The sequence below is a fragment of the Nannobrachium achirus genome (assembly GCF_963921795.1).
Source record: "Nannobrachium achirus genome assembly, chromosome: 12".
NCBI lineage: Eukaryota > Metazoa > Chordata > Actinopteri > Myctophiformes > Myctophidae > Nannobrachium > Nannobrachium achirus.
In genome coordinates this window covers 41,636,182-41,649,508 of record NC_137832.1, presented here as the reverse complement: position 1 = coordinate 41,649,508, position 13,327 = coordinate 41,636,182, and the positions used below count along the sequence as shown (strand labels likewise).

Sequence of the window (13,327 nt, the reverse complement as noted above, 5' to 3'; positions counted from 1 at the left end):
CTTTACACGCACATCTGATGACTTAACTCTCCTGAGAGTCTGAGACACAAGTAGAAAATGGGGGTACAAGATAAAAGGGTGGAAAAACGAGTGGAGGCGAGAAGATTCTGCAAGGCCACATAATAAATCAAGTGGGGGTCTCTTTTTGAGCTCCTACCTTTGGAACTTCTTTTTCTTATTCTCCATAACAAACTCCTTTGAACGGGCTTTCTTTCCTTCCAGCACGATCCAGGTATTTTCAGAGGTGTCAGCATCAGCTGTGTTAGCAGTTGTCGTAGCGATCTCATATTCTGAGACATAAGAAAGATAGAGGTTGGGCAACAGCAATCATTTAAAACAGTGTTTCCCAGACAAAGGGCTGTGACCCATTTTTCGGTGCATCTAAAAAAAATCGAACCTCTGTTCGAAGTGGAGCTGTGTGTGTGTGTGTGTGTGTGTGTGTGTGTGTGTGTGTGTGTGTGTGTGTGTGTGTGTGTGTGTGTGTGTGTGTGTGTGTGTGTGTGTGTGTGTGTGTGTGTATTGCAGTTGATGCTCAGGGCAGGCTAGACTCAACAGCACCTCTCTGGTCACCCAGGGTTACTACATACAGGCTACATACAGACCCACCCACCCACCCACATACCCACATACCCACCCACATACCTACACACACGGCCATGTATAGGGGAGCTTGTGTTCCACACAGCTCCAAAAAGGATATCCCAAACATTCTAAATGTTTTCAAAACATTTCTGAAAAATGATCTATTTTTTTTCTTTCCTAAAACCATTCAAAAATAGTTACTATTTTCACTATTTTTGAAATAGGATTAAGTGATTAATTCATTAATCTGATTTAACACCAGATGACTGATGACTCCAATCCACTTTATTTATAGAGCACCTTGGTTCAACAGTGTTGAACCAAAGTGCTCACTCAGTAAAACAATTTTATACCAAAAAATACAAAGATTAAAACGTATTTACTTATTTGACAGTATATACTGAAGTCTGCCATCCAAGATGTACGCTACTCTCATGACTAATCGGGGTTGCCGCAAGTTCAGGGCTGATCAACCTGAGCTGGACACCTTTGGTGAGGGTGTATAGTGTAATGGCTGAAACACCCCAAGACCTGGAGGAACACTACTGATGATGCGTCCTAAATTAAAACCTAACCCCAGCCCCCCTGCATCCATCATTCACCACCAAGACCACACACACACACACACACACACACACACACACACACACACACACACATTCACGCATGTGCCTGCACAAAGGAAATCAACATCTTATCCTGTGTTTCTTAAACTATATAGACAGTGACAGTTTCGTGAATACACATGCAATCTCCCATTGCTACTAACTGGTTTTATCACTGAGGTCCACAGCATCATTGTTAGCACAGGCCAGCTCTCTCATGATCTGCCCGTCATCTTCACTCTTTGCCAGCCAACGGTCACAGGGGAACCTGAAGGTCTGGCTCATGGCTTCATCCTTCACATCAATGAACTCAAGGTGCCACCCTGGACAAGGACCTATGTTGGGGCAACAGATTCTTGTTTACTAGTATACTGTGTCAAAATAAAAATAACAATTTTAGTTGAAATTTGCAACATAAATTCTGATTTTGTTTTCTGAGACAATTACAACTGTATCAGAATTACAATTGTCAGAATTAAATACTGTCATCAAAAACAAATCCTCCAGAACCTAGATAACTCAATCTAAGCCTAAATCCTTTTTGTCGACTCCCACTTACTCCTCATTTGTGGATTTGTGGACAGAAGCCAATTTCATTCATTCAAGAAATAAAGGAAACTCATTTGTCTGCTTCAATTTTTTATTGTTCCAAACCCAATTTTGTCGTCTCATTTTCAATCAATCATCATAATTCTTTCTTGTTTATATTTATCCTGTATGAGCTCTCTCTCATGATTAGATTAAACTGGTCTCAAACTGAAAATACATTTCCTTTTTACTAAAGAGTTGGAGAGAACAGGAGACTCCTTATACTGAACAACCATCAGAATATGGAGCTATTCAACACATATTCTAGCCAAGACATATCACATGCACCCCTCTTGATTACATTTATTTATTCTTTCAATTGCATTGATTGAACCCTTTATGTAAGGTTTCAGTTGTGCATTAATTACATATGAACATATATGGCAATACAAATAATCTGATTCTCATCAGACAGTATTGAATATGATTGATTGAAAAATAATCTGATTATGATCAGGCAGTATTGAATTTGATTGATCATCTTGTGTTGGTAAATCGTGAAAACAATGATGCCCTTTCTTGCTGGTATGCTTTTCTGAAACTCATCCCTGCCATCCATCCCTTCCTCACCTTTGTTGTTATGCCACACCCGGGCCTTGGAGAGTTCACCAATACTGATCATATCAGGGAATTTGAATATGTCCTTCCCTTTACGTTCAAACTTGTTCCTGTTGGTGCTGTGCTGCAGTAGCAGAGTCCCTGTGTCCCCGAACTCTCCAAAGAATACCAAGAAAATGTTGGCATCAGTGCCAGCATCTGGAATGTAACAACAAAAAGGGACAGAGCTTTAGATTGAAATCATACAAGAAAACTTTGAACATCATTTTTGTATGAAATATTTAATTGGCCTAAAAAGGGAGGACTGGCCAGAGGGCGGCTGGCCGGTGGACCACGTTGTCATGTCACTATGTCATAACCATATAAGGAGTTCTCAATGCACCCAATACACCAAATATGGAGGGTGTTTTATTACCTCAATGTGTCACCATGGCATCAGGCGCAAATAAATCAGTCAGTTCCATATATGGGCAAGGCTGGGTTCAGAAGACACCTTTTCAGGCCGCGACCCCCAAAATAATACCCCCCCCCACCCTACAAGCACTAAGAGTTGAGGCATAACATTTTTATAACACAGTTCTATTGTGAAAATAGCAGATCTACATGCTCACAACGCCTCGCAACATGAGCATGTACATCAGCTATTTTCATAATTTCTGCCTCTAATATTTGACAATTTGGCCAATTTAATTTGTCATTAGAAGTATTAAAAAGTCCTTAAATTGTCACTGTAGAAATGTGCAGATACGCTCTATACACTTAAAGTTTATGGTGGTTTGTTTGCTGTTGAGTGAGAAAACAATGTTGCAGATTAAGTTAATCATCTGGGGACCCCCCCAAAATAATTTGGGGACCTCCCCTGGGGGTCCCGACCCACAGGTTGAGAACCACTGGCTTAGATAGTTAACAGCTTTTTCATATGCCAGGAACTACAGTATAGGACAGTTATTGTGAACCCACTTCCGAGGTCACTGGTCTGTACTTCAACGGTGTAGGTTGTTTTCTCCACCATCTCCTCCTCATCCACAACAGCTGCCAGCTCGCACACCATGGTCCTCTTTGGTCCTTTGGTCTTGGACAGCCACTCTTCATAGGTGAACACATATGTCTCCTCAGTGATCAGGTTCCGCATCGTGATCTACAGAAGATATTGTGACATGTAGTCAGGGGCGTCACAAGGGGGAGAAAGTGGGACTGAGTTACTAGGGCCCAAAAGTATTATATACTTTAGCTATTGAAAAATAGCAGATATACAAGCTCACGGCGCTGCGAGCTTCTAGATCTGCTATTTTTGAAAAGTCGTGAAAATGTGTGCAAATCTTTGAATATGTACCGGTAAAGCGAACATTTGTAACTAAAATTTTGCTTCTGGGTGGTCCCTGGAACTAAATATTTTGAGATGGGGGTATATCTGCTATTTTTCAATAGTTAAAGCACAAAATGTGAGTGAATCCTTGTACGCAGGGCCCAGAATTTGGTGTGGCACACCTGCATGTAGTCATGTACTGTACAGTAACACATCTTGGCTGAGAGACTTCATATACCAGCCACAGTTTTATATGTCACAAACTATCTGGAGGAGAGAGCATGGCACTAAAGGTTATCTCAAAGGTTAATCAAAAAGTTAAATTCTATAGATATAGAAGTGGTAAAACATAGTAAATGGTGCATTTGTAAAGTGGTCTGTAAAGTAATGGCAGGGGTGCTTATTAAATGTAATTTTGACTACGCCTGCACATCCTGGTACACTAGCATCCCTAAGATCGTTAAAAGGAAGCTATAGACATTGCAAAAATAAATTAGTGAGGTTGATCGATCCTTAAACTCTACCACAAAACACGTCTTCTCCCTGCTCATTTTATCAGCCTCAAGTGTTCAGAGTGGAGGAAAGTATGTATCACATATTAAAATGATGGTCCACAGGATTGTAAACAAGGTGGGACCAAAAAGCGTTTCGCAATTTTTGTTGTGTAGCACACTGGACATTGTATGTATTGTACAGTATGTATTTATTATTGATTTTATTGTTCTGTATGTATCAATCCTGCTGCTATGACCTGGGTCTCTGTGACCAACCGTGTCAAAGAACCAGTCTGGGCGACTTCCCGTGCCGTCGATTCGGAGTCTGATCTTCTTCAGAGGAGCAATGTCATCCACCTCCAGGTTGAACACGTCGTCTTGGCCCCGTTCAAACCTAGTTTGCATTGGAAGCATCAGAAAAGTCAGTGCCAATTGCTGATGCCACACGGCTAAATCCAGATTTCACTTTGCAGAGTCTCTTCATTTACTGATGCATATTGTTGTTGTCGGGTAGAGACCTCGTATGTCCAAAACAGTTTGTGTTGTATTCATCATTTTAAAATAGTGAAAAAAGCTTTGCACAGATCTGCTATTTTCACTAGTTTTGTGCGACAGTCTTGTATGGTGAAGCAGGGCTTTACTTAATACGTAAAAACATACAAATTTGAAACTTGGAGATAAAAGGTTTCTGCCCGCCGGTGGCATTATTCAAGTCCCTTGAAGTGAATAGCGGAGACTGACCTGGTTTCGCACTTCTGCAGCATCATCTCCTCTGTGCTGCCGTTGGCTCCATACACGGTCAGGAAGATGTTGGTGTCTGTTCCTGCATATTGAGTGTCACCTGTGACAACTGTGGTCTCATAGACGACCTAAAAGGAACATAACATTCCATTGTTATTAATAAATGTAATTCCTTGCGTGCGGGTGTGCCGTGTGTGTGCGTGCGTGCAAGTCGTGGGCCTGTGTGTGTGTGTGTGTGTGTGTGTTTGTCTTTTCAAGATTTAAGGACAACTTTGTTTTTTTACAACAAGGGTTCATATTTTAGATTGTAGAGAAAAGAAAAGATGAGTGTTATAATGTTTTCATTTACTACTTTCTATTGTTTTAGCGATTTTAGTATTTTGATTTCAGTGGGTGGGGGCATGCGTACAAGTGGCTAAATATGTATTTTTAGACACAATAAGCCGGCAATTTCTTTGTTACTATTTTACACCAGCCCCCATAAGTCACACCTGCCCATGAAAGATTGCGGTGCATCTTTCTTGGGAATGGGCTTATTGTGTCTAAAAAGACATATTTAGCCACTTGCATGGGGGCATGCATGGAAATCAAAATCGTCAAAATCACTAAAACGATAGAAAGACATTTTAACACTCATCTTTTCTCTAACTATATAAAATATGAACCCTTGTAGTAAAAAAGTTGTCCTTTAAATCTATCATCCAAGGCTGGGTTCGTGTGACATTTGTGTGACATCAGACCGAGTGAATCATCACCTTGCGGATAATGTTGAGCATGCTGGAGTCTAGCACGTTGAACAGTCTGGAAGTGAGGCCGTCTCCTCTGTCTTTAGCCAGCCAGCAATTAACGTTGAAGATATACTTGATACCTTTAGTTGGCACGGCAACTGACAGCTCCTCCACCAACCAGCAGCTCTCTGGGGTGATACCGTTATGGCCGAGCTGAGGGCGAGATAGAGAGAGAGAGAAAGAGAGCGAGATGATAAAGTTGATGGACAGCAACATGATTAAATGAATGGTTCAAGGCAAACAAGAATTAATTTGATAAATGCGGAGTAGCTTTAAAAAGAGACATAAAAGAACTCTTATTCATGTCTTTTTCACTAATAAGAAGTGGCTCTGTCTGAAAAGATGCATTCTGTGTTTTTAATTTTTGTTTCGTTTTTTTGGTCTCAGTGCTTTTTTTCCTCTGACCAGAATGTTCTGGACTATGTCTTGCCCTTACTCCTGTAACAGAGCAGTGAAGACCGTTCAATTCAGATTTCTTCTATTTATAAGATGTTTGGCAGCATCATGTGTTGTTATTGTTATATGTTATATGTTTCATGTTTATCTAATGTCCAATTTTATATGTTGATATGTTTTGGAAAATTAATAAAATCTAAGTGAAAAAAAGAAAGAAAAAGAGACCTAAAAATGAGAGCCCCCCATATTCTCACCTCCACCCTTTTGAGCTCTCCTACATCATTTCCGTAGCTAACAAACTTCTCCATTGTGCCGGCAGCGAAGCACTTCCCCTCTGGCAGGTCCATCCATAGGCGCTCCGTCTCCACGTCGTTGGGTCCAATGAGGATGACATAGACCCTGGCCGTGGTGTCTGCATCACGTTCATTCGCCGTGGACAATGTGAAGTGATAAGGGATGACTGTGTGGAATAGAAGAGGAGTCAGCCACTTCATTTCAACTTGTTTTTCACACAGCTGTGTACACTGCACCATAGATATGTCTCTCAATATTGAGTAGGTTTTATTGAAAGGATAGCCAAATTGTGTGTTGCTTGTTGTTTGTTATTTAAATGAATTGTCAAATTGTGCATATAGCGCCATTAGCCAATTATTTAATTCACCCATTCACACACATTAATTCATACACTGGTGGAGGATGAAACCATGCAAGGCACCAGCCTGCTCAGCAGGAGCAGTTAGGGGTTCAAGGACACTTCAACAGGAGAAATAAGAATAAATGCATGGTTGCCTTACTTGGACCCTCCTCTACAACTGCTGCCTTCTTTTTCTTTTTCTTCTTGTTGGCATTTCTATCCAACCCCAACTTGGCCTGGGCAATCCTCTTGGCATTTGGATCAGTGTTTCTCTCACTTCCCTCATAACCCTGAACACAACACATAAGATAAACAAGCTAGACATAACCCAACAAACAGCTAACCAAAGTCTTATTCAGTCTATTCAAAATGGTTGCATTCAGTTGGTGATACATATTAGTTGTTCTAAAACAAAACAGAACCAAACCTTGACAAAGAAGGTTCTGTCTATGAGCTTGTCCTCTTTCTTCTTTGATAGCCATCGCTCACACAGGAACATGTACACCTCCTCTGTATCCTCGTCTGCCACCTCTACCTGGTCAAGGTACCAGTCCGCTCCAAACCCAGAGTTGTCATGGTAAATGCGGATCTTATACACCTGGCCCAGGTCCACAGCCTCTATTGTGAACTTGTCCACCTGGAAGCCAAAGAGTAAATCTCAACTACAAGCTTGACACTCTACAGCTGGGAAAAAAATGCACTGCCCAAGTCATGACTGTGTCTTTCTCACGAACCTCTCCTCGTTCAAACTTGTTCTTGTTGGTCTCAGATTTGCTGAGTTTGCGTGGCCCAGTGTCTCCCAGATCTCCATAGATGGTGAGGAAGACATTGGCATCAGTACCTGCTCCTCCCATATCGCCCGTCCGCACAGAAACGTGGTATGTGTGAGCTATCACAGGAGGATACAGTGTCAGTCAATGATGAAACTGATCGCTTACAATTCTACTGTTCACGCAGTTACTTTCTGAGTTCTATTTATCTCAAGCTAAACTGTCATTGTAAAATGCTGTTCACCACATCTCAGGATATAAACCATTTAAGCCCTACTTAAGTAGCGACAGTATAGCTGATCTATTCGCTCACAACAAAGCTCAAGCTGTGAGCTTGTAGATTTGCTATTTTTACTAATTTAAAAATAAAACGTGACACACAAATGGAGGACCTACTTTCCAGGGCGTCCTCTACCTCGACCTCAGTCCGTTTGAGCTTTTCCTTGACAAGCTTTTCAGTGATTATGTCAGAGGGAACCAGCTCCCTCACTGTCTCTCCGTCCTCCTCCGACTTAGCTAGCCAGGTTTCACATGGGAAAATGGTTGTCTCCGAACCCTAAACAAAAAGAAAAACAGATACAAATCCTCATAGTGGGTTTAGCTGCTGCCCTTCTTCCTTTCCTACATCATCTACTGTATCTCCTCATCATAAAATGTAATTAAATATGTGTGTATATCTATTACAATTTACGAATTTAGCAGATGCTCTTTATCCAGAGTGACTTACATTAAGCAAGGTAAACACATTCATCAAGTGCAGAAAGACAGTGTAGTGCCTCAGTAATCTAGGATCATAAGTAAACCAAGAACCTATAGTATCAGTCTAAAAACAATATAATATCAAAAATATAATAATCTGCACAATAGAAACTATAGTGAAGCATCTGTCTAAATAACATGCTATCTAATTTACATGTTAACCTTTCATAAGAATGCATAGTGGTCAAGGCTAAGGAGGAGTCTGTAGAGGTGAGTATTTGGATTACGGCAGAAATTGGGAGTGAATCAGCAGTTCTAACTGCAATGGGGAGTTTGTTTCACAGTTTGGGAGGCAGAAGGGAGAAGAGTCTGGGACGTGTGGAGCGTTGTCCCGGGATGTTTATCTGTGTATAAGTCTGTCTGTCTGTCTGTCCGCCTGCCAATTTCTTTTTTGGGGGATTCTTTTCCCCAGCTTTTGTTGACAGAGTGGAAAGAGACAGGTAATACAGAGAGAGAGAGAGACAAGGAAGCAAATAGCCCAGGGTTGGACCCAGACTCAGGCCGGCTGTGCAAGGACCCAAACATTGTGTTTTCAAAGGGCTCAAATTCCAGTGTAATTGGCACGATAAAGTATCAGTTTGAGGCATAGCAACTGAACGATATGGACAAATTGATATTGTGACGATAATATTGTATTGTGAGTTTGTGACTAATAGGCTATGTTATATATATATTGTAATGTATGTATGATAGCTAGGAAAATCTTGAGTCTGAAATACTTTTCGACTTTTAGTACCTTTCCTTTTCTTAGCAGCCGCCTGATCTCCACTCGGTCGAGGTGCCATCCAGGATTGGTGCCTTTGTTGTCGTGTCCTATCCTGATTTTTTCTATCACGTCACCAACATCCTCCAACTGGGGAAGGACAATAGAATTGAGCAATAAATAAATAAATAAAACAATTAAGGCTGGGACTTTAACGCATTTTAATCGCACTTAGTTTTTGCACCACAGAACCTTCAGTTGCACCAACCAAGAAGAGACAACAAACGCAAAGGGAGAAGTAGCCGATCAGAGCACTTTGCTTGGCCCAGTGGATGCGAAATTTAGATTTAAAAAACTCACTGTTGATTCACTCGTACAACAAAATGTGTTTTACTTGAAAAAAAAATGCTTCCCAGGTCAAATATTGATGTGCGATTAAAATGCGATTAATTGCGATTAATTAATCACAGAGACTGTAATTAATTAGATTAAAAATTTTAATCGCATCCCAGCCCTAAAAACAATACAATGGATACTACTGTGTCACATTTGTATAGTATATTCAGGGGTATATTCAGGATATAAATCTGCACAGGCTAGTAACCACAGAAGGGTAGAAACAGGGGAGGCTAACACCAGCGCCCCGGGACGGCAATTAAAAATAGTGCAAATAGCAGATCTACAAGCTCTTCGGTTATTTTCACTAAAAAGGAAGGAACCGTTTTGGACAAGTTTTCCATCCAGTTATTCATCTAGTTTCATGCAGATCCATGCACTCACCTCCACAATGAACATATCCTCTGCCCCCCTCTCAAAGTACAGCATTCTCTCTCGCTCGTTCACGCACAGCGATTTCTGCTGCGTGCAGACGCCTTTACGGCCATATAGAACTATGAAGACATCGGCATCTGTCCCTGCGCCAAACTCATCACTGGTGTACACCTTTATCTCATAAGGCACAACTGAAAAGACAAAAGAAACGTCATGATTGTATGTTAAATAATTATAATGTTGATAAGTATGACAAGAGTCTTCAACAGGGGCTCCTCAGAGTTACTACAGGGGGTCCTCCAAATCTTTGAGTGATATATATTTTTATATATAAGAAATGTAGCCAAAAATAGAAGATCTACAAGCTCACAACGCCTCGATCTTCACGATCTTCTATTTTCGGCAAAGAGCTTTGGTGTATTGGAGAAAAAGAGCAGACTAAGTACAGAGTGAAAGGTCAAGTTTATTAAGTAATGACGGTTCAAGTGGTTAAATATCTGAAAACAAATTGACATAAATCCAACATACACTCATATTGTGCTGTCAAACAATGAAACTATATGGAATCTATATGGGATCTATTTCTCAACTAAGGGGTCCTTGGCCTGAATACGTTGAAGACCCCTGAAGTATGATATCATATAATACTCTCTCACATGGCGTGTAGAGTTCTGTCTGCAGCTCAGCAGGGTAGAGGTCTCTCACTATGAACCCGTCATCCTCTCCTTTGTCCAGCCAACGGCCGCATGGGAAGCGTAGTCGCAGTCCTTGTGATACGGCATCAATCTCCACCCAGTCCAAGAACCATCCAGGTGAGGGCCCTGGTGATAGGATGCTTGTTATATGTTAGTCTGTGTCATACAATTAATTCACTGCTCACTGACTGAGTCATTCCTGCAACTGCACAATTTTGATCAATGCATACATACACTAGGTCTATCATAATTATTACATAATAATCCACTAATGCAATTATTTTAGATAATCACAGTTCTTTTGCATAATCGTCATAGTCGTTTCCATGCTGAATAATGTTTTAAACATAAAAAACGAAACAAAAAGACATTGTGCTCATTGCGATGTGATGCATTGTGAGCTTGTAGATCTGCTATTTCCACTATAGTATAAGTATAAAGTTATTAAATATGTCTTTAATTTCTTTGGATATTTATTTGTCATATCTGCCCTGTGCAACTTCAAAGCTTAAAAGGAATGTAATGTAATTTTTTGAGCGGTGGTTACACCGTCTCCTATACGTGGCCGTGTGTGTATGCGTGCGTGTGTGTGTGCGTGCGTGTGTGTCTGTATGTAGCCCGAAGTACCTTTTTTGACCACACATGTTAAGGGAGGGGCGCTGTTGTTCAGGCCAGGCCAGACACACACACACACACACACACACACACACACACACACACACACACACACACAGACACAGACACACACACACACACACACACACCCCACACACACAGGCACCCCTCCCCCCCCCCCCCCCCCCACGACCACCGCTCAGTTCACACGGGTGTGATTTTTTCATATGCTCCAGTGTTCAACACCAAAAACAATTAAATGGTTAATCGCAATTATTTGTGTGACAATTAATCGTTGCGTAAAGTTGTCTGAATCGTGACACTGACAGCCCTATGCTACACTGGGAAGGGTAGAGTAGAGCAACTGTCAGAGAACCGGAAGGGTTCCCAATTACTACTTGCCTTGCACGGTTGCATACACTGTCAGTATGTGAATGTGTTTGAACGGGTGAATGTTCGTAAAGCATTTTGAGAGGTCAAAATATTAAAAAAGTGACAGATAAATGCAAAATAAGCATATTCTGACACTACATTATGCTGATTTACAGAAGTTGACATGATTTACTATAATTTCACTCTGAAGCTCACCTGAATTGTCGTGGCCGATGCGTATCTTTTCAAGGTCTCCCAGATCCACTGCCTCAACAGTGAACTCATCAACCATTCCCTGTTCAAACTTATTCTTATGGGACTTGCACGTTTTCAGCATGATTATCCCTGAGAGACACAGGATTTGAGTTATTTAAACATTGCATGCGGTCATTACAATAGGACTAGGCATTTGACTGCCAACACTGCAGAGTTACCTGTGTCATCATTTTCACCAAAGAGGATGGCAAACACATTGGCATCAGTTCCAGCATGCTTCTTTTCCCCGGTTTTTAATTTCAGAGTGTATGTGGTGGACATGGCTGTAAGATGCCGCACAAAAAAGACAAACATTTGGAGTCAGATTATGTGATTTTGTACATAATCGCTATTTGATTTTGTGATGAAATTGTTTTTTCACCGTGCAATATAAGTCAATGAGGCCAACTCCTACATTCAATCCCACAGATACTGTGCACATTCTCCCTGTGCACACCCCCCTGGGCACAGGACTGTTTTAATAAATATACAGCAATAAATATAGAAAAATGATATTGAAAATGCACAATGTCTTGGTGGAACTCAAAATATGTGTTTTTTTCCAACAAGAAATCTTGTGAAATAAAATGTCGCCAACCAATCACTAAAAACGATGATACATGAAAGAAGAAGAAGAAGCAGTATTTAAAATAGTTAATCTTTCATCCATAATATCTACATGCAAAAAAGAAGGGAGAGAGGGGTGTTGTAAATGACCTTTCTGCTCGAGGCCCAGGGCGGTGGCCCCCTCATCATCATCGTCTTTATGCATGAAAGCCTCGTCCACAGGCACCAGCTCTCTCGCCACCTGTCCGTCATCCTCATCTATGGCCAGCCAGCGGTTACATGGGAAGTAGTAACTACAGACCCAAGGACAGAGGGTGATCAGCAGACATTTATGTTATTATGTTATGTCATTCATTACCTTACGATTTAGGCATTTAGCAGACGGGCACTCTGCGTCTGAGAGCCCATCGGGCAAGTACAGGTCATGTTCTGTAGACTTGCCCAAAGGTCATGCCCACTTGCCCGGGAAGTAAATCGTCCATTATAAAATGATAGGTACAACTTGAATTTGAATTTAACACTTTTCCATTTTTTACTTTCTAGGTCTGTGCGATAAAAAAAATAATTTTAATGCCAAATACTTGTGTGTTCAAGCTTGTTATTTTATATTTTTAAGTGTACTGTAGCAACAGTAAAAACAGCACATTATAGTTAAACAGTGCTCTTATTTTACATTTTACACTAACCCTAACCCTAACCTCTCAAATGAGCACTTGCCTGGTTGCCTACCTGAAAGTAAACTCCACCTGCCCGAAAGTTTTATTTACCTGTCACAGGCAGGTGGGCAACCCTTAGTATCAATGCCTGCATAATATACAAGCGTGAAATTAGAGTAAGCAGGGTAAGCACAAACCCTAAAATAGGGATAGGGACTCGGGTTGTTGAAAGTGGTTATAACTTACGTCGTGTCGTCCTTCGTGTCCACTATCTCCACCCGGTCCAAGTACCAGGCTGAGTACTGGTTGGTGTTGTCATGGCGAATACGTAGCTTTTTCAGTGGGCCCAGATCAACAGCTGTTAAGGAGAAATTATCCTCCTGGGAAATAAAATCATTATCCATATAAGACAAGTATCACTGGATTCTCTGTTTGGGAAGCTTTACTTGTTAACACATCATTTACAAATTCA

The 13,327-nt window shown here is 41.0% G+C and overlaps 1 protein-coding gene across 1 annotated transcript in view; it reads right to left on the bottom strand.

The window, feature by feature from the left end:
• Positions 1–13,327, bottom strand: part of loxhd1b (lipoxygenase homology PLAT domains 1b) — a gene marked incomplete at both ends in the record, with an annotated part of 44,248 nt that overhangs the window by 1,017 nt on the left and 29,904 nt on the right. Inside the window, 19 exons of the mRNA XM_080739001.1 lie at positions 158–290; positions 1,352–1,522; positions 2,346–2,531; positions 3,294–3,471; positions 4,410–4,527; positions 4,875–5,002; positions 5,630–5,815; positions 6,313–6,518; positions 6,853–6,982; positions 7,120–7,329; positions 7,427–7,581; positions 7,859–8,018; positions 8,958–9,074; positions 9,705–9,886; positions 10,352–10,516; positions 11,594–11,722; positions 11,812–11,916; positions 12,350–12,492; positions 13,102–13,235. Of these exons, the coding sequence (XP_080595127.1) occupies positions 158–290; positions 1,352–1,522; positions 2,346–2,531; positions 3,294–3,471; positions 4,410–4,527; positions 4,875–5,002; positions 5,630–5,815; positions 6,313–6,518; positions 6,853–6,982; positions 7,120–7,329; positions 7,427–7,581; positions 7,859–8,018; positions 8,958–9,074; positions 9,705–9,886; positions 10,352–10,516; positions 11,594–11,722; positions 11,812–11,916; positions 12,350–12,492; positions 13,102–13,235 (2,936 nt within the window). The remainder of the gene's footprint in view (positions 1–157; positions 291–1,351; positions 1,523–2,345; positions 2,532–3,293; positions 3,472–4,409; positions 4,528–4,874; positions 5,003–5,629; positions 5,816–6,312; positions 6,519–6,852; positions 6,983–7,119; positions 7,330–7,426; positions 7,582–7,858; positions 8,019–8,957; positions 9,075–9,704; positions 9,887–10,351; positions 10,517–11,593; positions 11,723–11,811; positions 11,917–12,349; positions 12,493–13,101; positions 13,236–13,327) is intronic.